The sequence below is a fragment of the Haliotis cracherodii genome, unplaced genomic scaffold (assembly GCF_022045235.1).
Source record: "Haliotis cracherodii isolate W230 unplaced genomic scaffold, xgHalCrac1.p SCAF_13, whole genome shotgun sequence".
NCBI lineage: Eukaryota > Metazoa > Mollusca > Gastropoda > Lepetellida > Haliotidae > Haliotis > Haliotis cracherodii.
This window is the reverse complement of record NW_027266268.1, coordinates 34,098,389-34,124,897: the sequence shown is the minus strand read 5'-3', so window position 1 is coordinate 34,124,897 and position 26,509 is coordinate 34,098,389. Positions and strand designations below refer to the sequence as shown.

The following is a 26,509-nucleotide window of genomic DNA, read 5'->3' as shown; positions in this document are numbered from 1 at the left end:
TAGGGAATGTGCTGTTCTATTTTCATTCACACCTGTATCGGGAAATAATACGTGGAATTCGCCATCAAAATGCTTCGTGGTGGCGATGTGAGTTGTGACATGGAGTTGTACCCTTTCTAAACCTACCCTGACATGGATAGCCGACTAGCTCTTGCTCGTTAACACCTGGATTATACACAACGAGACTCAGGTGTGCATGAAGCCACAGCGATCATGGACGAGTTATTTGCGACCAACACCGGGCCACCGGCGACTGCTGGCGATGGAGCGTTTGAGAGATTTCTTACGGCAGCTATCGCTGCTATTATTACCATAATGTTCTCATGGAGGCTGCTTGCAACGGAGGAGAATTTGGGGGGTGGGGAAGGTGCTGTGGGTGGGGCCCCTGTGCCGGTGGGGAGGGAAGTCCCAAAAGTTGTTATGAAGAAAGCGATTAAGATGGCAAAGGCAGCTGGATACACTGAAGAAAGTAAACAACTAGAGAAGGCAAGGGGACTGTGTGATGAAGGTAAGAAGGACGACATAGGCGGTAGCGACACAGGTATAAATACTGTGACGTCACCTGACCTACATAGCGAGTCGCTTATTACGTGCTGGGAGGAGAGGCCTAGATTAAATGACGACGAGGAGAGACTGTTAGAGTCGACCGAATTAAAGGGGCTTTCAACTGAGGCAGATATGAATCTGGGGGTTAACGGGTTCTCAAGGGGCAATCCAGAATATAGGGATATTCTTGACGACGACCGGTACCGTCCGTTCGACGGAGGGGTTGAGTTCGGTGACGACATCGAACCACGTGAATTGGATTCTGACGAGGAGATGTATTGTGGCACAATGTTGGAAACTATTATGGAGGAAGATTCGGATGACATGTGTAGTACCAGTACAGGAAGCGATGCTGACTCGTTAGGGAGGACGGGGGAGTTTGGGTACTTTGAGCTTAACGCCGAGGGGGACCACGAGGGGGATTATACTGAGGAGGGGGGTTGCACGGTGCACGTGGTTGACGATGGGTCCGAACTCAGTACTAATGTGATAACTATTTCCAGTGGTGCTTCATGGCCCGATAACGATGAATTCGATGACACTGTTTCGTATGAGGAGACAGCTGTTGATAGCTTCAGTGAGGGAGCAGACGACAGTTATGATGCGCAGAGGAAGACTGCGCAGCTTCCGGGTGATACAGCAGACGATAGCAATTCTGATGGCAGCGATGAGTCTGTGATAACTGTTGTTACAAGGCAACTATCTGAGGAGAAAGAAAGCCCTATAAATTCACAAGAATTCACTTTTACAAACACAGGCCAAATCGAAATTGTCCCCGTGAGGACACGCGCAACAAGTCAAGTTCTGAATGTCGCTCCCGTATCCGTTCAGTCAACTTTCCAGGCCTTACAACCCGATGAACCGTATCCGACAGACGATCAACACTCACCCGATATGGGGTCAGGCATTGACGAGGGCTTACAAAGTGAAAAACATGCAGAAACAACCGATATACCGTCCCCTTCACTAGACTCCGGGGTTTATTCGATTGAAACTCGGACAGACGACGACAAAGTGCGAGGGTCGCTCGAGGGTATTGATGAACTTGAGGAAAAGTTTGATATCAACAGTAATGTTGATACACGTGATAAAAGTGCCAAAGAATCAGAGAATGATAGTGCTTCCAGGAATGCAAGTCGTGTGTTGAACATTGAGACAGTGAACAGGGAGTCCGCGGGGTCAGACAGTTCCGTGGATGAAAGTGGGAGGAGATTGGACATTGTGTATGGTGATGCGAGCGGAGGTGATGATGTGCCTGATTATAAGGATGCTTATGTTTCGTCTGCTGTTGAGAAAACCCCAAAAGGATTTATTTTCTCTCGTTTTGAGCTGGAAACCACGGACTACGAGGAGAAGGCGTATACTACTGACAGAGCAACACACACGGTTGTGGCTAAACTTGTTGCAGAGGAGAGGTTTGTTCCCACGGAGCAGACTGATGCCAAGATTCGTAAACAGTTTTCGAATCTGGAAGACGGGGAGAAGATTGAGACATCACCTCAAACATTCGCAAAAGCTGGAACGTCAAAGGAAACAAATGTTGATGAAAGTTTTGGATCAGTTTCGGAGAGTCGACCTCTTATACTGAGACCTGGTTCACCCGAGAAGAAACGGACACATCTAGCTACCGAGCATAGGCAAGCAAACATTGATGCCCCTGTGGGCGTTGCCGAACGTCTACAGCGTCACCAACGTGAAACAGATATTGATGACCATGACGTTAGATATCAAGAAACAGCGAGTCATGATACCAACGGAGTCACAAAACATATGTTATCCATGACGGGGGCTGCTGTTCCACCCGAGAAGCTTCTGAGGATGGATAAGACGGATGGTTCTCGCTCCCATCGCATTGTGCCTGTGACGAAAGAATTGTCTGTTGCTGATCGGCTGATGAAGGTTGATGGAGGCATACTACGTGAGACTAACATTGGCGACACACCCAGCTTGACAAAACGTGTTTCATCCGTCAGCCAAGGGGAATCTCCCCCTGAGAAAGTACTGAAAATTGGCATCAGTAAATCTCTGGAGACTCTTATTGATGACAAGGAACCATCAACCACTCCTTCAGGCACAGACGGAGGCCAAGGTCAACTCGGAACAGAGAAAACGTTGACGTTTATCACCGAATCTCGGGATACAATAACAGATTGTAGGCATTCTTCAGAGTCGACAGTGCCTTCGAAGCAGAGCCAAGTAACATCTAATGTAGAAGACAGACCACAGACGCAGTCACGGGAAACTTTGATTGATGACCCCATCTCCTACACTGGACAAGGCATTGGTAACAGAAACAGTACTGTGAATGTGCAGCAAGTACACACTATTCATCGTTCCCGTGAAACACTTATTGATGACGTAGTCAGCCCAGTGTCTGAAGAACTGAACACAGACCAGTTACCCAAACGTTTTGTAAATACGTCTAAAGAGACACTTATTGATGATGCTCCGGTGGTAAAAGTCTCGACTTGGTCACAGGATCGAACAGAGCGGACAGACACACCCAGAAGAAGTTGGGAAACAATGGTCGATGACGTAGGAATTACGTCATCTGCACATGCTATCAAATCAGCCCAGATGGAGGTTAACTCTCCTGTATATAGATCGCGGGAAACGTTGATCGAAGGCGTACTTCCACCGCAAATCGAGGAGAGACTCGCTAAAGCTGAGTCTCGTGAATCATTAATTGATGAGATAGACATGGTTTTGTCTGGACGCACCGACTACCGAATGAAGACCGTCGCCGGAGTACAACACGACATGCCTTTAGATGATATCCCATCTACTCAGGAAGCCTGGAAACCATCCCAGGACAATGTGGGCATGGGTCTGTATACCCTTGATGGACGTCGCGAAACCCTCATTGATGATCCAGCTGTTCCAAGTGAAGGACTTAGAAAGGGTTCGTCTTTGAAAACGGGATCGTTTATACACATTTCTGGAGCACGTGAAACCTTGATCGATAATAAAAGTTTCTCATCAACTGAGCACATGTTAGGCCGTGCAGGGATAACAGACGAGACTGATGGGACATTAAATATTGGGACACCGGGAATATATGAAACTAACATTGATGATGTGTCTGAAATAGTGCTGCCTGAAAGAATTTTGAACATTGATCAGGAAAATGTGAAGCTCTTCAGGAATAGAGCTTCCTTAAATAGGGACGGTAGCAGTGAAGGATTGGATGAAAGTAATGGGAATGAACTTGATAAGAGCTTTGGTGATGTTACAAACAGAAGTGAGGACATGCTTGGTGAGGTGTCTCCTGAGAAGAAGAACGATGTCCCAGGACCAGACATCAATGCGGTTGAAGATGAAGATGAGGATGAATGGGTAGTGGATGAAGTTGTGCAAGACTTTACTATCATGACAGGACCGGAAGGTCAGAGGAGTTTCATTCCTGGAAAGATGGAACACAGGATTATTCACGTGTCTCCAGAACACAAACCAAGCATGCCTGAAACTTCACAATCATCTTCGGGCCAGTCAGCCGAAACCTCACCTCAACTTGTACAGACGCAGGAGTCTCAAAGGAGCAAGGAAACAGAAATATCAATGGAGCCCATACCAGCAGATAGGCCAACCCCAAAGCCGAGAAGGAGCCTCAGATCAGAAGATGGATTGACAGAACCACAAGCTGGCGCTGGTCATCCAACTCCAACAATTACAACCCAGGTTGGTCCTGATGGTAAACTACACTTAGATGCGATAGATGAAGTGTCCTGGAAGCCATTAAGTGATTCCATAAAGGCAGAGAAATCGCCTGCAGCTGTGAGAAAGTTGGTCACGGAAGATGTAATCATATCTGGCTCTCACCTCATTCCGCGCCCGAGACGACAGGTTTACAGCGAGGCTGACAAAAGTAACCCACTTGCTGCTATGAACTCTGGTGACATGGGTTCCTATGGCACCAGGTCGAATCTTGCCCATCTTAGCACAGACATTGAATCAGAGGTTGACATCGACTTTGAAATGTTTGCCGGTGGTGTTGATGATGCGGATGGCGTCGACGGTGCGATTAGGCCAGCGTCTGAATCTTCACCTAAGCACGAAGGGGAACAAGCAGATGCTGATGGCAACGAAAGCCCAGATGACTCAGGATTTCCAAGTCCGGATGTTTCAAGGAAGATATTAGAGCAGTTCAAAAGATCCAAGAGTGTTGAACATCTTAGACGGAAATCTTGGGGCATGGTTGAGGACGAGACAGTCTTCATGCCCACACAGCCTGTTAAGCCTGACTCTCCTGTCATGTCTTCACCCGTCCTCAGTCCGCCAATAATCCCAGATTCCCCTGTTGTCTCTCCGCCCTCAATGTCATTTCTTGTGTCCAAAAAAGGATCAAAGAGTGTACCTAACCTTGCTGGAATTGACGACTCCCCAACCATCAATGCACCCATGTCACACACGAGAGGATCAGCAGCGATCGTTGCATCTCCAACGGTTCAAATGACGCCCAAAGCTGGTGCTTCGCCACTTACAAAGAAACCATCTCGCTATACCAAGAAGTATTCAACAACTGCTTCATCGCCTGTGATCAAAGCAGCCGCCAAGGCCAAGGCAGAGTCCCAACAAACAACAAGACAGGTCACACACACTGACATAGATGATGTAGTGGATGGGGCAGCAGTATCAGAAACATCACAGCTTTCAACTGTAGGACCAAAGTCGGTTTCTGTTGAAAAGAAATATCCCGATGAGACAACATTTTCGGCTGGAGTCGAGTCATCGCCTGTGATATCCCCATCTCCTATGATTTCCCCATCTCCTGTTTCCTTGTTACCTGCATCACCTGTGATAAAGCAGGCACCAGCTATTGTTCAGTCTCCTACAGTTCAGCTACAAAAGACTGAAACTAGATCGCCGCTATTTCATCAGATCGACCGGTCTTCTCTTGTGACACTCTCAAAACCAGTCGAAGCAGCTCCTGTCATATCGGCGTCACCAAAGATAGAAAGCCCCGTGATTATCAGTTCTCCTTCAGTGAAGATGACCACAGACGTCAGATCATCTCCAGCTGTCCAAGCATCTCCTCTGATAGAGCAATCTCCCTCCATTCCAATGGCGCCAACAATTAAGGCATCGGAACGCTTAGATGCATCTCCGTTTATTGAAGAATCTCCTTCCATTCCAATGTCCCCAACTATCAAGGCTTCAGAATTTATAGATGCATCACCCAGTATTTCCTTCCCAACACATTCCTCAGCAATTCCACAATCTCCTACTCTAGCATCTCCTTTGATTCCCGATTCACCAGTAATTCCCACTTCACCAACCATTCTACAATCACCTTCCTTATCAGCACCGCCAACAATTCTTGCCTCGCCAACTGTCTCCATTCCAATCTCACCAACCGTTTCTATGACCGGTCCGCCATGTCTAGAAGACACGTCTTTCGAAGACCAATCGTCTTTTGGAAGCCAAAAGAGGTATAGATCTCTTAAAGAGATTAAGAGAAAATTCTCGAGCAAGAACTTCAAATCTATGCAAATGCCACCCACACCAAATATCGGACAGTTCGTAGTACCTCCCAGATCGGTGCTCACCGCAAGGAACAAGATCAATGCTTACAGAAAAAGGTTCCTCAGTGAAGGCAACCTCCTGGACGATTCTGAGAGCCAACTCAATGACCAGTTTAACGAGCACAAAGAATCTCTTACAACAAAATACAAGTCCCCCCGCCGCCCAGGACAGAAAACCCCAAGCAGTTACCGCAGTCAGGATAACTTGGAGAGGTTCACTCTAGCCTACCCGAACTTCTTCTGGGATGATTCAAGTGACGGCAGACCTAGCATCGATGAGCTTCACAAAAATTGCATTTTTACCCCAGAAGGCAGGAAAGATATTATGAACAAAACACTCTCAATCGAAAATTTGTCGTTAGACCTTGGCGCTCATTTGAGACGCTATGGCTCCGTGACATCCTTATATGAGACTGACATTGATACGGGCGAAACATCCGAAACAATACCCTTTCCCGAAACTGATCTAGACCTTTGGTTCTCTTTGCAGCATCCAATAGAACGCGCTGTCAGTATGACGGACCTACGCAGTGAGCGTTCCTATCGGACAGGGACGGGGACAGGGAAGGGGAGATTTGCACATCGTAATGTACCTAAGTCGAAGAGTCTCCAGACTCTTGAAACTAACCTTGATGACGAGGAAGATGAACTTAAGCGAGTACCGTCAGTGCATGAACTCCGTGTAACCAAATCCCTGTCTAAGTTAAATATACCCGACTGGTTTAAGAACTCTAGCTTATCTAAGAGTGGTAGTTGTATGTTAAGGCATGGCTCCACATCCACAATGTCGTCATGGGGATACAACCCCAGTCTGACATCATCTCCCTGTCCCTCTGTAACACCGACTGGGAATGTTGTTATCAAAACCCGTGTGTCCCCTTCCAGTAGTATGAGACTCTTTAAATCCCCCAAGTTTGCCTCAGTACCAACCTTACCCAAAACCCCGGAAGAGAGACAGCCTAAGGCACCTGTTAAACTTCCAAGTGAAAGATTAAGAAAAAGTGACAAACCGAAAGGTTTGGAGAAAATCCCAATAGTGCCTTTTGCTCAAATTAGGGCAATGTTTGAAGCTAAAGCAGCTAATGAACGAGCTAGAAAGAAGGACAGTGCAGTGCGCCAAGACTCAGTGTCGTCAAAACTTTCAGCAAAAGCTGCTAGTCCCGTGCCCGTAGTGACTGTGTCCCCTAGTGAAATTGTTATACTTGAAAGTAGCCCCAAGAGACCCAGGAGTCCCCCCGTTATTCCCCCAGAACAAGCTAGAATTTCATATGCACCAATGCCACAACAGGGACCTTCTACAAATGCAGGGGACACTTCTCAGCCATGGAGAAGGCCACTCAGCCCCAGTACTATAAGTCCTCAACGGCCGCTGAGTCCCACTGAAACTACTATTCCTCAGAGAACTACAAGCCCCTTAGGATCAGCTGGTTCTCATAGATCCACAAGTCCCGCAGTGTCCACAAGTCCTCAGAGACCCCTGAGTCCTGCAGAAAGCTCAAGTCCTAGATCAATTAGCCCTCTTGGGTCATTGAGCGGTCCAGAAGATGCGAACAGATCGTTCAGTCCTTCCGACAGGATGCGACCAATAAATCCAGATGGTCCTCATAATCGGTCGATGAGTTCCACAGGGTCTATGAGTCCTCCGAGGTCAATTAGTCCTGGGGGAATTCTCAGCCCGAGAGGATATAGTGCATATACCGGCCAAGAGCAGCCAGCCAGCCCAGAAAGCCCCCCGCAAAGTCCAGTCGAGAAGAGTGCGCCAAGGGGCATCATGGGACCCACAGTGAGATTCGTAGAGACAGAGAAAATAGAAGTTAAGGACAACAGGCCCGCAAAGCCCTCTGGTAAAAAGACAGACTTTTTCAAACGTTTGCAAGTGTTCCAACGGCCCGACAAAGATAAGAAAAACAACAAAGCAGAAGACCCACAGAAACAGGTACCAGCCTCCAAGCTCAAATCTGCGTTCGAACCCTTCTCACGGAACTCCAAATCTATAGAATCTGCCCCATCAATTCAAGCCCCTAACTCTCAAGCACCCCCCAAATCTCCCACACGCACCGAAGCCGAAACCAAGCTAGTGGAGGAAGCTCCCGTGTTACAAGCACCCAATTCAAAATCCATAGAGTCCGCCCCCACCCTAAAAGCACCTTCGCGTACGGCACCAGAACCCACAGGGAAATCAAGTGAAATTTTCTCAAACGATCGCAATTCTCATAGTCGGCAAGAGCCTCGCAATGGGGCTACTTCCCATGATCCCCCGGCTGGTCCAGTCAGGGTAGGTAATTCGGGGCAGAGCCTGACCACGCCTGTGCTAACGCCCACACCATTCTCTAGAACTTCTTCAACGTCTGAGGCACAGAAACGAAGCATGAAAGGTGAGGTCTTGTTTTCTATACATTTTCGTAGAACAGGTAAAGTCGTGGTCAGATGGTAAATCCTTCGTAAATTATACAATGGATCTTTATTTTATTTCATCATCTGTGCTATTATCTTTATGCTATTTATGCTTCTTACTGCTTACTCTTGCCTGACATTGGGAAACAGAATTGTAAGATATTGGTTAGGTTTTTGTCATAATATTATAACATGTACTGCAGGATTTGTGTTAATTCTGGTGTGAGTGGCAGATGCTATATACTGAGACACTTTGAGAATGCATTCTTCAGGGTTTTCTGTCCATTTGCGCTGTTGTTCTTGTTTATGGTTGAGAAAGCAAACGTTTAGTTGAAAGAACAAACCTATGTTATGGTTCGAATCCCGGCCGGTCCCGGTTAGCACCATACCCGTGTTCGAGGGTTTCACCAAAAGAGGTAAACGTCTGAGACCTGCATCACTTCGGGCATTCCTCCCACATTAAGCTTACACACCGTGATAAAACTGGAATATTGTTCAAAGCGACGTTAAACCGAACTCACTTACTCACTCACTCACTGGTCAATTGAAACATTTACAGTATGGGCGTCTTCCAACAATGCAGGCTCTAAGAATTGCTCACATAATTCAATCTGATTTTATATATACTGAAAATCTCATTTTTGCTGATTACTAAGACATGTCTGTATAGCATTGTAAAATTTGATATGTGCTCAAAGACATGTCCCTGCTATGACCTTTGACCTTCCCAGCCAAATGTAAACCTACTTTATCTGCAGTTTGTACATCTCTGAGACCGAAGTGCCGATTTATTGTAATGTTCCCTTTAAGCTGACTTGTAAATGTCAATTTAAATCTCACCTCAGACCAATAGTAATGTTTCAATGTCCAGATAACGATATTTGTTGCGAAGCACCTGCGCTGTTACCTTTCCTACCGTCCCCCCCATGTACTGTGAGTTAAATGTGAGTTGGATTTAACCCCGCTTCGGACAAGAGTCCAGTTATATCGCTGCGTGTCAGCTTAATGTGGGAGGAAAGCCCGAAGTGATGCAGGTCTCACACGTTTACCACTTCGGTGAAACCCACGAGCACGGGTATGGTGTTGACAAACCTAGAAACATCATCGGGGCCGACCGGGATTTGAACCCACGATTATTATATACTCACGGCTCTTTCAGAACAGATCAAGAAAGCTATAGACCCTATTTCTTTCTCAATTTCTTTTTATTTACTTTACGTTTTCAAAGTGTTTCAGTATATTGACTTTATATTCTCAGGCCACGGTCCACTCATATACACGATACCAGTCATAGTGAATTCAGGATATGATCTTCCAATTTGACCAAAATATGTTCCTCCGTTTCTAAAGAGTGGAAATAGATTGGTAGAAATACGAATCGCTTATTTTGCATTATGGCAGAACAATCATTCAAAGATACGTCTCCGTTATTGTAATTGCCTAAACACTTTCTGTGTAGAAATATCCATGACCAGAAATGCTTATTGTCCATGTTTGTTCAGCTGTTTTTGTTGTTGTCAATTATTGTGACTCGGTGTGAAAACATTCCTATTAATCAATACAGTTGTATAGTCAGTGAATGTCACGGACTGCTAATTATGCTAATTGCTTTATTTAGGGAGCGCATGATCGTTGTGCTGGTAACGGTTGAATGACTTGTGTCGCCAACAATCAGAATCAAACATTGCTCATGTTCCACACGATATTTGTTCCAACAACTAACAAAATGAATTCCTTTTTCGATGTGCACTCATTATTAGGTCCTAAGTGTTATCTATCTGTTGTTATAACCTTGGTGGGGCGGTCGGGTAGCCTAGTGGTTAAAGCGTTCGCTCGTCACGCCGAAGACCCGGGTTCGATTCCCGACATGGGTACAGAGTGTGAAGCCCAATTCTGGTGTCCCCCGCCGTGATATTGCTGGAATATTGCTAAAAGCGGCGTAAAACCATACTCACTCACTCACTATAACCTTGGTTTTGTTTTGGGCCCTTTGGACTTAATTATTTGCATGACGCAATGCTGGACATGTTATAATTTTCTGATTACGGTGTATGCTATCTTCCCTGTAGGATAAACTATTTTTAACACATTAATAGTCACAAAATTCACTTTGATGTGTGGAAGATGAAAAGAATGCAAGAGACTACTAACAGTGAATTCCATTTAATATCACAACTGTAATTCCAATAATGGTGGCCGGATTCGACACTCCCTATGACAGCACGTGTTACTACTGCAAAAACCATCTCCCCTGCCTCGTCTTCTATCCGTATCCATGCCTTGTTTTTGAAGCAATTGGCGTTCCCGCTAGTTATATTAAAGACGTTTGAACTCAATTCTTTCGTAGATGAATCGGTTAAAGACAACAGAATGTCAGTTTTACAATTACACCGTCTAGACTGTGAATGGGCACAGAACCATAGTACCCTTTTAACATTTTTTTGCGTGTCTCAGCAATGTCCCTGCATATTCTTTAAGTGCTTCTCTATGCTACATCCTTCATGGCACCGTCTCATTCCTCTGTCCAATAACGACATTGCACACGGCACGCTATTGCGAAACAAACTACTGGAACATCACGTCCTGACATTTGCATAATCGAGGCTGAATAATCCGTGCAGTTGATATCAACAGCAGGGGTGGAGGGTTTGCTTGTGGGCCAGTCGACGTGGCGCAGTTGACGAATGCCAATAGAGCATGTACTCCACGTGCAAGGAGGGACGGTAGGGTAACATGGTGCTTAAAGCGTTCGCTCGTCACGCCGAAAGCCCGGGTTCGATTCCCACATGGGTACATTGTTTGAAGCTAATTTCTGGTGTCCCCCGCCGTGATATTGCTGGAATATTGCTAAAAGCGGCGTAAAACCATACTCACTCACTACGTGTAAGGAGTCACGTCTCGCAGTAAACTGTTTTCAAAATGGACTGTTCCATTACACCGGGTACCCCTTCAATACAAAATGCAATGTCCACGCCGATATATATTTAGTTTGTTTTGCAATAGCGTCTAGCATCTAGCATCTAGTATCTAGTCGGTCGCACCAGCCCCTGGCCCTGAACCTGCATGTGCAAGGTAGGTATGTATAACTGCAGTGACTGGACGTAGGATGCCTTGTAAGTATCTAACTAATCCACTTTCCCGGAACATCAAGTAATTTCATGCCGAGCCACCACAGGTCGCGATCCATAATGCATACGCGTCATTGTGGGGTGAAATGGGGTTTTCATAGCGATGTGCCAGTGGTTTAGCTAATGACGTCATCGTTTCACCCAAGGCAAGAGGCCCGATTATGTAGAGGCTCTCTTGGCTTTGCTGTTCTAACTTAATCATAATAAATACACTTTCGTCCTGAAAACGATAATAAATAATCCAGATTAATACCACTGATTTACTATGTATGGAATTAGATACATTATAATAAATATAGAATGCATAAGAATGAACATTGGCTAAATGTTAATCACATAAACATGTGTCAAAATGTCTATTCCAATACTTTAATATTCAATCTTCATAACAGCAAATTTCACAGTATTAAAGAAGTTGTTATCCATAAAAATTGTGTCTATCTTCATAACAACATCTTAAAGTTTTCCATAATTTTAGAACGTACCTCGTCCTCAGTTAGCATGGCTAGTGGTAATCTAATCTCTATCCCTGTGAAAATATCACCAGCGACGGCTAACGGACTAGCGTTAATATGAAATACGGGAATACACATAATGCGAAATTAGTAATAATTAATAAGTATTCAAAACGTATGGAAGTAAGCATCTACGAAGACATGGCCTAGTTATGACGGCCATGTTCGTTATTATTTATCTAAAACGCCTAGATATAAATACTATATAATTTATGCGTAAACATGCACCGCGACTGTTGTGTAATCGATAATGTAAGTATACTTATTTTCAATGTGCACTCATTGGAACTATGTTGATGTGCAAACATTGGAACTCGGCCACACAATGCTATACGAAAATTTGTTTATGTTCGTAATCAATGGCAATTACCTCAGAAGTCATTATACGATGTCCCCTGAGCATTTTAAAATCCATATAACAGTTCGACACGCACATCGTCCGTCCATATATGTGTCTGGGCGCATCGCATCGTGTTTAAACTGTACATAAATCACAGCGAATATCAATGGAAAAATGGCTGGAAATGCAAGCCATGCCGCATCACTCGAAGACATATGTTGCAGATAAACTACCCCGTTATAACGTCAAATGTATTGTCATACAGATTATTTGGATAGATTCATTGCTGTAGGGTTAGGTTACCTTCATAGCTTTTATCAATGAATGTAATTAAATTGACAAATTATATATCATTCACTTGGTTTAATCGGTGAAGGCATTATAATGAGGCCTTTTCGTGGCGTTTTTCGCATGGTCAACCGAGTTGTGTACTTGGAAACAGCTCGTGAAGATCCGGGTTTTGATTGGTCTTCACCAACCAATGCTTAACGATAAGCTAGGGGCGACTAGCCTTATCGTTGGTTGGTTGGTTGGTTTGTTGTTTAACGCCGCACTCAGCAATATTCCAGCCACATGACGGCGGTCTGTAAATAATCGAGTCTGGACCAGACACACCAGTGATTAATACCATGAGCATCGATCCACGCAATTGGGATCGATGACATGTATCAACCAAGGCAGCGAGCCTGAAACCCCGATCCCGTTAGTCGCTTTTTACGACAAGCATAGTCGTCTTTTACGGCAAGCATGAGTTGCTGAAGACCTATTCTACCCCGGATCTTCACGGGTATATGCTTATCGTAAGAGGCGACTAACGGGATCGGAGTTTCAGGCTCGCTGACTTGGTTGATACATGTCATCATATCCCAATTGCGTAGATCGATGCTCATGATGCCGATCACTGGATTGTCTGGTCCAGACTCGATTATTTACAGACCGCCGTCATATAACTGGAATATTGTTGTGTGCGTCCTTAAACATAAACCAAAAAAAGAAAGAAAGTTTGAAAACACTTTAGTGTTTGTTGTATTAACTTTAACACATTAACGTCCGGGGGTTAGTTCCACAAAGCGACCGTAGCGCGACGACAGTCGTAAGTCTATGTTTAAGTATGGGAGTTTCGGTCGTCTCAGCGCTACAACCGCTTTGTGAAACGGGGACCTGGTACACTTTCACAAAGAGATCTTAGGGTTACGACGATCGTAACTCCCATACTCTAACGATTTACGATAATCGTAGCGTAAACTAACATCTAGTCTCTGAAATGAACATTTCTTACAGAAAAAAAACCAGTTGTTAATATTATATAAAGGAGCCCAGAGACTCTTTTCATTTTCGGATTCTGCAGTAATCTAGACTTGCCAAACATAATAGACTTGCATGGGCTGTATTGGATATATTCGTTTCAGGGTCTGTATGACAGACTAGTCGTAGCGCAAAGAATATTTTATGCAAGTGTTCCCAGTTCACCCTGGTTTTCCTCCCAAATTAGCTGACCCGGTTCAACAGTCTCTAATCCTCAGTTACTTTATTGGAGTGTTCTGCCCGGTTCTTATCGTATTTCCAAATTGCCAAAAAATGACATTGCTCCTGTTCCCAGTTCTTATGCTGAGAAAAGAGTTCTTCCCATGTTTACAACTTGAGGTTTGCGTCCCCTGGACATGCCAGAAACCTATGATTGTGGGTTCGAATCCCGGTTCACCCCGATTATGTTTTTAGGTTCGTCAGCACCATACCCATGCTCGTGGGTTTCACCGAAGTGGTAAACGTCTAAGACCTGCATCACTTCGGGCTTTCCTCCCACATTAAGCTGACACGCTGTGATATGACTGGAATAATGTTAAAAGCGGCGTTAAACCCAACACACACACACACACACACACACACACACACACACACACACACACACACACATACACACACACACACACACACACACACACACACACATCTTGAGGTATAATTTGTTTGACAGTCACCGAAACAGAATGTCAGGTATGCAAGTGTAGCTTTGTGCGTACAAGACAGAAGCACGCCCCATCGACAAGACTAATTTTAAGAGGCTTCAGAACATGGGCATTAACTTTGTATGGGAATAATGAAACTAAAGTCGCTGGCCTTTGTTACCGACCTACAATAGACACACGTTTTGTGCAGGGTATCGGTAGGCGTGTCGGATATATGATTCATGGTCGGGATATGTCAGTTCAGTGCTGTAGTTCACGCACGACCTACTGACCCTTACTAAAGCAGTGATTTAGAAAACATATTTTGACGCAGCTTTACATAACTGAATTGAGAAGACTGTCTAACACTCCCAGAACCATATTATGTCCCCTTTTGCCGAGTGTGTCATATAGGCCCTGAAACAAATATATCCAATACAGCCCATGCAAGTCTATAATATTTGGCAAGTCTAGCTGCAGTAGCAGGCAGTGAAAATGAAGGAAGTCTCTGGGCTGCTTTTTATTATTTTTTATAAATATAATTTAACAACTGTGACTTCATAGACTAGATGTTAGTCTACCCTCCGCTCATCCCTACTGTAATGTTACAGCCATAAACGAATCTAGTCCAGATTTTCCGCATGATCAGATCAGGCTAGAATTGTGTGTTTCAGCAACCCATGCTTGTCGAAAGAGGACGACTATGCCCGTAAGAGGCGACTAACGGTATCGGGTGGTCAGGCTCGCTGACTTGGTTGATGCATGTCATCCTATCCCAATTGCATAGATTATGCTCATGATGTCAGTCACTTGATTGTCTGGTCCAGACTCGATTATTTTCAAAACGCCGTCATACAGCTGGAATATTGCTGAGTGCGACGTTAAGCATCACACAAAGAAACAAATTACGAGGCGACTTAATGGATCAGGTAGTCCTGCGCGGTGACCTGGTTGATTGCATGTCAGCGTACCCCGACGGCGAGACGTTGCTCATGATATCAATCACTGGTTTATCTAGCCTGGACTCGGTAATTGTCAGGCTGTCGTTATAATCTTCATTATAGCGGCGTTACGCTACAAACGGAGGGACTATCTAGGGCATAGACTTGCAATAGTCTCTAAGGCAAAAAATATTAGTCATAATTTCTAGATTACATAGATAATAATAGCAAGTTACCCCTATTAGAGATTGTCGTCCTTAAAGTCCGCGTATCTAGACTTGCCTAGTATAAGGATAGAATTACTTAACACCCGTGGACTTTTCATTCAGTACAGCCTAGGAGCAAGGCTACCTAGGGCATAACATTTCTACCAGCTCAACATACAAACCTGTTATCGTTACGGCGCCATTGCAGTAGGCAAAACGTAAACCTATATATTTTTTTTATAATCACATGTTGTAAATATAGTTTTTATTACCCAGACAGGTGTGTACATGTCACGTATTCGTAGCTTGTGGCTGACACTATCACATGACATTCCAGCACACTTGTCCCGTAGCTGCTTCGAGCACAACAATATGTCGCCACATTCACTATTGACCCACCTCGTTAACGTACCGTTAACTACAGCGTGTGTCGTGTTATTGGAGTGTATGCGTGTGTTTCAATAACTGGCACAGTACAGCTGCACACACCGTTATAAACTAAATGCATGACTGTCTAAAAAAGAATGTATTGACTTGTTGAAAATGGAACAATATTTTCTCTTCAACCAGTGATATGAAGAGAGTTAAATTGAAATTTTTCAATGCCTATTTCAGTAAATTACGGTTATAACGAACTCAAATGGACCACTAATTTTAGTTCGTAATAACCGTAGTTCGTTATAAGATATATACAGCGTATAAACAAATGACCGAGACTAAAAAATAGGTTCGTTACATCGGTCAGTTCGTTACAAGCGTGTTCGTTATAAACGTAGTTTACTGTAGTTATAAAATAGAAAAGCATTCTGTGGAAAACATACAGTGCTTTTGATTTTTTTAAAACTCCGCCTGTTATTAAGGACATTTCATGAAATTCCTCAACCATGAATTTTGTGCAGGGCAGATGTTGCCGTATGATAATGTCGGAACAGCCTTTCACTCGAGGATTAACCGTCACGCTGCATCTAACTAACGGTGTCATAACATTGCGAGTAATACACGGTGATGCTATTCATACTGGTATAAGCCGATCGCTTCTCTCGCTTAAGCTGTAAGCATTCGCGGCTGGTCATGCGAATCGTTTATTGAATACGTACACACTGACTGACGTTGGGCCCGGGGGCGAAATGGCTCCGCCAAGTGATGTGTCAGCAAGTTTGTTCAATCGTTAAGACGATTATGCAGGCGTCATAAATACCGCGGTATATCGGGGTGATTGAATGAATTGATGAGACGGTAAATGTTTGACTTCCTGCAGTATTCAGCGTCGCTGATTCAACGCGTCAAATATTCCGTTGATATTAATATGTAAGCGCGAATAAAATTAACTTGTAAACGATTGGCTCAAATGAACACGACACAGTAAATCAATTGATTAACGCACGAAGAGTCGACATCGTGTGGCTTTGTATCGAGGTTATTAAATATTGCCTCATAACCATATAAGTTATGTAACGTCATAACACTTTGATATTCAGTGTTGCCATTGACGGTATAATTCAAGTTGGTTAATGTTGTTCGACAATAGTGTTAATGTTGCGAATAACATAACTGAAATATATTCACCATGATGTGTCATCATCAGTGAATATGGAATGAACAAGGATCCAATTAAATACAGATGCTGGAAACAATTCCGCTGTGACGAACAATATAATATTTATATGGCTAAACAATTTCATCGAGGCAATGTGTTATAACAAACATTATCAAAACGGAAAACAAACAAATTAAATCCTGTTATTTGCAATGTTTCGGTGCATAACATGGTAATAAGGTAATACAATTTGTCCTTTGCAGGAAATTTATCGTTAAGGTTGCTGTTAACGTGTGATAGTGTTGGAGGAAACATTATCAAAACAAAAACAAGCCGATTGATTGCGATGTGTTTATACACAACATGATAATAAATTAGCGAGTGAGTTGGGTTTAACGCCGCTTTTAACAGTTTTCCAGTTAAATCGCGGCGTGTCAGCTTAATGTGTGTGGAAAACCCGAAGTGATGCAGGTCTCAGACGTTTACCACTTCGGTGAAACCCACGAGCACGGGTATGGTGCTGACAAACCTAGAAACATAATCGGGGCGAACCGGGATTCGAACCCACAATCATAGGTTTCTGGCGTGCCAAAGGGAGGCAACTCTGCACAGCGAATCGCGGCGCCTCAGACGACTGGGCCACCCTTGCCCCTGATAATAAATCCAGAACACTTTGTCGTTAGCAGGTAATTTATCGTTAAGGCAGTGATATATATATATGGCAATATTACCCAACAGCACGCCAAATCTTAGTGATTGATATTTAGCCGTCAGGACTTTGGAGTTTCAGCGTTTTAATGTAGGCTAATTTATTTATCGCCAAGCAAGTTGAATAGGTCGCAATGTACGCTCCAGGCGGAGATTTATGTCTCTGGAATAGATTTCGACATGATGACGACAACAATGCTGTCAAGTCGACTTCCGTGGTCTGTCCGTCATGTCCACTGCGGTCCTTGTAATCGCCGGCCGTGACGTCGTCACCACTGTTTCTGCTGCGGCTCGTGTTGTTAACAAACCAAGTGGTGTTATGCACATATTTCCTTATATTAAGGGCCCTTGAAGATCCGGGGTAGAATAGGTCTTCATCAACCCATGCTTGACGTAAGAGGTGACTATGCTTGTCGTAAGAGGTGACTCTGCTTGTCGTAAGAGGTGACTCTGCTTGACGTAAGAGGTGACGCTGCTTGACGTAAGAGGTGACTCTGCTTGTCGTAAGAGGTGTCTCTGCTTGTCGTAAGAGGCGACTAACTGGATCGGGTGGTCAGGCTCGCTGACTTGGTTGATTATTTACAGACAGCCGTCATATTGCTGGGATACTGCTAAGTGCGGTGTTAAACAACAAACAAACAAACAAACCTTATATTACAGAAATTGTTGTGAGCATAAACGTATATTGTGGAGATTTAGAAGATAATACACCTCGGAATACGTTAAGCACCGGTCCTTTTTTCATATACAGTAAACTACGTTTATAACGAACACGCTTATAACGAACTGACGGTTATTACGAACTATGTCTTTGTCCTGGACATTTGCTTATAACAAACTACGGTTATGACGAATTAAAATTGGTGGTCCTTTGAGTTCGTTATAACCGTAGTTTACTGTATCTCGAACTTTCATATATCGGTTGAAAATAGTTGCCATTGATCTCATTTCGATTGATGTCTAAGATAACTTGGATACCTCCTGACAGTTTGGTACAAGGTCACTGAATGTCTCTCCGATGTGCTGAGTCACGTGAAGCAGAGAAACAGAGGATGCATCGGAAAGAGTAGTCGCATAACTGCTGCCATGGTTACAAAACACATTGACAACAGTTACGAAACATGTCATTACAGAATCGAATTCTGTTTCTGTATTTTATCATGATTATGTAACTTGTAAACAAAAACAAATGTCTTTCTTCTGACATTGCAGGATTCGATTTTAGAACATATATAGTAAGCGGATTTTTAACTGTTTTTAAGGTGTATTATATGTAAAACGTTTAACGATCGATGTACACGCGCAATAATAATAATGATGATGATAATGATAATAATAATGAAAATATGTAAAGTGAAATATAAAGAATTTATTTTGAAGTCTTACGCAAAGAAGGTCGATTTTCAAAAGCACTGTTGCTGCCTGTCAAAGCTTCTTTTAAAAAGCTCACGTTCAAAACCGGTTTCGATTTCTCGGCCTCGTAAATGACATGAAGCTCCTTGTTAGTGTTCCGCGTCGTGATGTCGCTAAGACGACGTTAAGCTTAACTCACTAACTATGATGAATCTGGCCGTTGGAGTTTGAAGTTATTAGTAGGATATTTATTTTTGTCTGCCCTGACAAATGTTATCTGTAACGGTAAATGTGCTTGTTATCGTTTGATGACTTGAGGAATATAATTACTACAGCAGTTTTCCGGAGCATGTGACTACACCCTTTTTCATCGTTGATAATATCCCTAATCAACGAAATATTTCACTACAGTGCATTATAATGCATTATATGCATGGGTAAAGGGAGCATGGTCATGTGAGATAGACCTTTTTCTGCACCAAGTTAATAATCTGTTTTTCCAAGCTGCATCAGTGATAGCATAACACTAGTATCCACCATACCCACTAACACCCCACACGAAACTATGCTAAGCATCTTCCATTGACACTTATGCGAACCACCTGTTTGTGTTTTCAGAAACCACGGTATAGCGAGGAGGTGTGTGTAGGTACTCGTCACAATCAACTCGAAGATTCCCGTTTGCTTCTGACCTTGGGTAAACATTCCGATCAACAGTCGCCGAAACAAGTCTCGTTCGATGATCGTGATGACGTCGCAACTGATGACGTCATGGACAGATCTGGAATTCTGGGAAATGCCAGCGTCGAAGAAGTGTTAGAGGGACTCCTTTCTTTCGGCAAACGCCCAGTTCGTGAAAAACTTGTATCGGATCCTACAGTTTTCGAAGGAAATGGCCAAGCTTTATTTCCAAGGACTGGATCGGAGGCAGGGTATAACTTTTATTCCAAGAATGGAGAGAAGAATGTGTGTGATTTTTCGATGAAGGATTCCGTGTCAGTGGACTGTGACAATCAAGCATGTGTGAATTCTCTTCCCTTGAGCGAAGCTAAGAAATCATTCAAACTGTGCCCGTTTTGTTATACCTACTACTGCAGCAGACTTTGTAGGAAGCATGATTTCGAGGCTCATAAACAAAAATGTCACCATAGCAACGTAAACAGCGTGTGCAAACACATCATGGTTAAAATTAACAAAGACCCAGATATACAGTATCAATATTCCCGCCTAGCCAGACAAGGTTTTAAGTCACGTGGTCGGGGGTGTTTGGTTCTGTATATCCCGGACCTGTTTAATGCTGAACGATATCTACACGATCCTAACAGTGGTAAATTTTCTCCAGTTTTCGTGCCTCTCAAAGCCCTCACCAGCTCACAGGAGTTCGGTAAAATGTTACCGTATGTGATTGACATGTGTATTCAGTGTAACCCTGCTGTAAAGTACGTGATGCATGTCTCGGTGGGGGTGGGGTCTGCCTTAGAACAAATCCCCCCTCCCAGGAGCACTGATCCCTTCATCCAAAAGTGCGCTAAGCTGAGTCTCAGCCCAGCTCACGATCTCACGAATATAGGGGATCATAATTTGGATCATAACAATATTATGCTCCTAGCTGCCCCCACAGAACAAGCCAATGACAGACACGATACCAGAGAGGCAAGGGAAGCAAGCTTCATGGACATTCAACGGAAGTTACGTCACATTGGAGTTAGCCTACGTCACGAGTTCCCAGACAGTTATGACAAATTGATAGACTTCGTTGCAGACGGAAGAATATTTCCACCTCAGATTATCTCCCCTGTTGACTCCAAATCGGGCGAACGATTTACCTGTGTTATTGTACCCGAAACGGAAACGGAAATAGAATGGGTGCAGGCTCAAGAGTTCCCGCCAGATATTGACCTATCAACGGACGACCGGTGTCCGACTTCACCGACCTCCCCCTAAAATTTTAACACCGGACAGAGTCTCATTTCCATCCCTAATGTGTGACATGTTGACATATTGTATGGATATATTATAAGGACGTTCATTACGATGTACAAAGAGCTGTGTGCATCTGATCGACGCTTTTACTGCGAAGCATTATACACTGTGGCTTATATTTGGTCCTTGCATTCATTCAGTTGGTTGTGTTGGTGCTAATAGAGCAAAATAACTGTAAATATTGTTGTGAAAGGTGTTTTAGTAGCATTTATTATTATTAACTAAGCACATCATTCATCCATCCATTCGATTTATTCTTTGTAGGACGACATTATCAATGTCACACAAAACTGAATTTTGGGGTAGCCCAGTGGTTAAAGCGTTCGCTCATCATGCCAAACACCCTGTTTCAGTGGGTACAATGAGTGAAGCCTTTTTCTGGTGCTCCCCGCCGTGATATTGCTGGAACATTGTTAAAAGCGGCGTAAAACCATACTCACTCACTGATGAATTTGAGATTGGTCATTCATAGCGAATAAGGGTTGTAGAGGATAGTCTAATGTATCGCCCATAATGTTTGATGATACTATTTAATAAGTACCTAATGAAAAAATATTATTTTCTACTCCAGCATGGAAGACGAGATCAGAAGAACTTGTTCTCATACTCATTTTACGTCACGTATTCAAATCAGACTTGCAGCCATTTCAACATTCACATTCGGGACTGGCGTTCACCCAATTTCAAACTTGTCATGAAAATCTGTCGCTTTGAATCTGCTAGAATGTTGTGTTTCATATTAGGTCGAGGCAGCACCATAGAATAAAAGATCGTTTTCCTTCAATGGAAATTCTCATGGATATGATGGCTACTACTATTTAGAATACATCCGCAGACATCTGCGTCCTCTGTGATCATGTTATTATTAACGTTAAAAGTTCAAAACAAATCACCTTCCAGAACTATTCCAGGAATCAATGTTTTTTTGTGTTAAATCTTTTAAACACAGGGGAAAACTGAAAGAAAGCCTTTTGTAAGCTGCAGATGTGTCCATCTGAATTATACCTCCCCCCACGTCCTTTTGAAAGTTTTTATCACGAGTCTTTCAGCAACACGGCTCAACTGCCCAGATCGACATCCATCTGTGGCTCTGGTTAATTGTTGCTGTAGCTGTTGCTGTGTTGGTTGCTGAGTGCGTGTCTGTATTTATACCGCTTTGCCTGCCGTTTGAAGAAATTTAAGAATGAATGTCAGTGTTGATTTAATGATAAAATCGTGTTTTTTTTATAATTCTGTGTTTTATGGCGGAAGACTGTATTGCCTGATATATATGTATTATATTAAAGAGATTGGTTATCAGTAAAAATGTTTCGTCCTAGAGATCCTGTCGAAACTAGGTATGTATTGTTGGTTAGCGGGCTAAATTATTACAAATAGGCCATGGTGGGTTCATTGGTGCTAGGAGAAATAGCGAGGACGTGGCTGTTTACAAAACATGTATACTGACTGATCAGAAATAAGGGAACAGATTGCTTGACATACAATACCTGGGTAACCGACTGGTACCCCTAAATTGTTTGGTGATGACGTCAGCACATTCGGTTTTGTTGATATAAGCATTTATTGAACACATTTACTGTCGTGATGATGTACAAGGCGTTCCGATACTTGTTGTCGTCAGTATATTTGAATGGTTTTTTTAAACAAAGCTATTTGGCGAAGGCGTTTGTTCTTTTACTGTTAAAGGAAAGTTTTATGACGTTCTCATTGGTACATTTTATACCTTCAAAATAGGGATTGTCAGAATAAGTTGAATGAAGTAGCGAAATATGCATTTACCAAGTAAATACCACCAGTTGCTGTGATACACTAATCAGTAAGACAGAGTACACGTCTTTATTAGTTGGTATTTTGAGAAAATACGTAAATACGTGCATTTATGTGGTTTTAATCCATGATTAAGTCAATTAAAACCGTTATGGCACAGCTATCTTAGACGAATAACATTTTTTGGACTCACTGCTATTTGTCACTGGATTAACTCCCCTTGTTAAGCGTTACTGTTGTCACAAATGGCGGATCGTTCCTAACAAAATTGGGAAAGCCAACGTTTGACGCTATTGCTATTGTAGGGCAGTCAGAAAGGGGACGAAAACACAACAGAATGTTAATGGTAATATATTGAATACGTCTCACAATACAGACCAAGGTATCGCAACATATTGCAATACAAAATTCCAGGCAAAAGGAGGCGGTCGGGTAGCCCAGTGGTTAAAGCGTTCGCTCGTCACGCTGAAGACCCGGGTTCGATTCCCGACATGGGTACAATGTGTGAATCCCATTTCTGGTGTCCCCCGCCGTGATATTGCTGGAATTTTGCTAAAAGCGGCGTTAAACCATACTCACTCACTCACTCCAGGCAATAGGCACCCCTACTGATCAGCTGAAGAACTGGGCGTGCAAGAAAATGTTTCTCATCAGAAGGTTATTTTCAAATTGACCAGATCATCTTGTTTATTTTTCAGTAGGCCAAAAAAGACTTAATTCAAACTCGTCAGCATCCTGAACGACATGGGGGAGGGGGGTCTCTCCCGTGAAAATCCCGACATTCTTGGCATTCGCAATATTCACGGACAGAACCAAACATTAATGACCTCCCTTTTAAACAATGGCATACACGACTTCTGTTCTATGATGCGGAAGATGATGAGAAACCTATTTCGTGCCACGGCCAATGCGCTTGGAGTGCTAATTCGACACCTGTTCGTGATTAACAGTTGCCTGTCAGATTTCGAAATGATGATAAATTTAGTGTATAAGTCTTCGGTTTTTGTATATTGATCGGTTATGTTTACCCGATGTCCATTTGGAGATTTCCATTAACGTTTTATGTTTCATGTACCGAATGATACACACGTATACTAGCGAATAAGGTGACATATGTTTAAACAGTTTTATAGCGTGTATAATGCTGAGATGTAGCCGTATTCATAATCCGATCCCATCTAAAATGGCAATAGATTTTATTTCACACCCGATGCTTTGATGGTGTTAATAATGTTTTAGCCCTGCTGTCCTTGACCTTCATATGCTGAACTTTGACCCGAAATGCCAATAATTTATTGTGCCTTAATGGTAGTTTTAGAAACCATGTTTTTAGCATAACAATTTACAACTTTAGAAGCAAGTAGAAGAGATGTATTTACATAGTATGCCAACATTCACTGTATATATGTGATAAATGGATAAAAAGTATATTTCGTTAATCCTCGGCTATATTTTATACAATGTTTCAGAAAATATTCTGATTCGTTGTTTTAATGCAAATAATCTATTGTTTTGTACATTTCTTATGAAAACTACACAGTGCAATACATGTACAGATCAATTGGGGATGCAGTAGGATCAACAAGCAGATTTTTTAGCTAACACGAAATTTGTAAAGGGGTTAAAATGATTTAGTCCATACCCGATCATTTGCTTTTGTAGGATTTGAATAGTTAAAGAGCTATGTTATAATTAAGGATTAACCCTTCATATGCTGAGCGATGTAAAAACGTAGGGAGTGATAGATTGTTTTTGGAAAAAATATACGTACGTTTTAGAAATGAATATGTCTTGTCCGATATTATATCTTTTAGGAATATCTGACAAAAAATGAATGTGGATTTGTATTGGATTACTAAACCGATAATTCTGCTATTGTAAATTTATAATGTAGACTGATTTGTGATGTTTATGCTGACTTATAAGCAAAGTACCACATGAAGGGTTAATCCACGATTATGACTCGTGCCTGTGAAATATTTTACAATTGATGCCTGACGCATGTTGTAATTTATTTGGAGCAATGCTATAATTATTGATAATTAATTAAAGAGATTATTGTTTCTTGTCTGTATATTGTTGCAAATTTATTCAACACAATGCGTTGGTACCCGTGAAGATCCATGTTAGAATTAGTATCCAGCAAACCAGTCGTCAGAGACGACTAACGGGATCGGGTGGTCAGACACGCTGACATGGTCTTTGCATGACATCAATCCTTGGCTGGTCTGTTCAAGATTCGAATATTTACACGCGACCGCCATGTAGCTGAAATATTGCTGAGTACGACGTTAAACAACAAACAAACTTGGCGTCTTGGATACACATGACGTTGGCGTATCACAGATACAGAACCGGATCAGTGGTCATGCATCTTCATCCTTGAACTCTTTCTTGATTAATATGCATGAAGAGGTAGGGGGCAAGTTATTCACACACGCACGCACACACTTTATAGTGAGTGAGTTTGGTGTAACGCCGCTTTCAACAGTATTCCAGTTATATCAATGCGTGTCAGCTTAATGTGGGAGGAAATCCCGAAGTGATGCAGACGTTAACCACTTCGGTGAAACCCACGAGCACGGGCATGGTGCTGACAAACCTAGAAACAAAAACGGGGCGAACCGGGATTCGAACCCACAATCATAGGTTTCTGGCGTGCACAAGGGACGCAACTCTGCGGCGCCTTAGACCACTGGGCCCCCCGTGCCCCCCCCACACACACACACACACACACACACACACACTTAGCAAAAAGGAAATGCAAAAATAGTAAAGTCGTAAATATCGGACGAGTTTTGTCGTCATCCATACAAAATATCAAACATGAACTGGTCATTTGTGCATGAATTGGGTTTGATTTGCGTTGCAAGAAGTTGGTGACGGTGGGAAAATCGCAAAACACAAGCAAGTGAGAGCCTGGCGCCTAAACACACCAACATGACATGCACCTGCAACAAAACCATTGGGTTTTAATTTGCATGCCATCACAATCTAACTGCAAGTGAACAGCGAAAACATGCCACGACTGACGGAAGCCCCACGCAACAACGCCATGTGCCGACTGCAAACAGGAGAATCATCTTTAACTGTAGCCAGGTTTTTCCTAGTAACATCAAACACCATTACAAGACTGTGGACCGTTAGCAGACACACGGTCGACCCCGTATCACTACCAGAGCACAGGACAGATATGGCTATCTATCTAACGTGAAAGAACCACGACGACCACCAACTACGACAAAACCAGGATTGCGACGGAGACAAGTTTGATTAACTGACGAGTCACGTTTTAAGCTTCGCCGTGCGGATGGGAGACGTCGTGTTTACAGGCATCGCGGGGAACGTTATGCATACAGGACGTGGACAGATTTGGTGGTGGTAGTGTGATGATGTGGGCAGCCATCTCCTACACTCGTCTGGTTTAACAAACTTGGTGCATGTTCTGGGGAATTCAACGATTTAACGGCCCAACGTTACACGAGTGATATTCTTCGGCTACACGCCCTTCCCATTATGCAACAAGCAAACGTCACGTTTCAACCAGGCAACGCCCGACCTCACACGACAAGACTGACGACAGCCTGTTTCGGGAATCACAAATACCAGTTCCTGCCATGGCC

The 26,509-nt window shown here is 43.1% G+C and overlaps 1 protein-coding gene across 1 annotated transcript; it reads left to right on the top strand.

The window, feature by feature from the left end:
• On the top strand, window positions 1-22,763 carry LOC139459878 (uro-adherence factor A-like). The gene is made up of 2 exons (XM_071241592.1): window positions 1-8,443; window positions 19,755-22,763. The coding sequence occupies exons 1-2, from the start codon at window positions 214-216 to the stop codon at window positions 19,766-19,768; spliced, it is 8,244 nt and encodes a 2,747-aa protein (XP_071097693.1). The 5' UTR covers window positions 1-213; the 3' UTR covers window positions 19,769-22,763.
• The last annotated feature ends 3,746 nt before the right edge of the window (window positions 22,764-26,509 follow it).

Excerpts from the sequence above, each read along its gene's own strand:
- LOC139459878 (XM_071241592.1), top strand. The coding sequence starts at position 214 with ATGGACGAGTTATTTGCGACCAACACCGGGCCACCGGCGACTGCTGGC.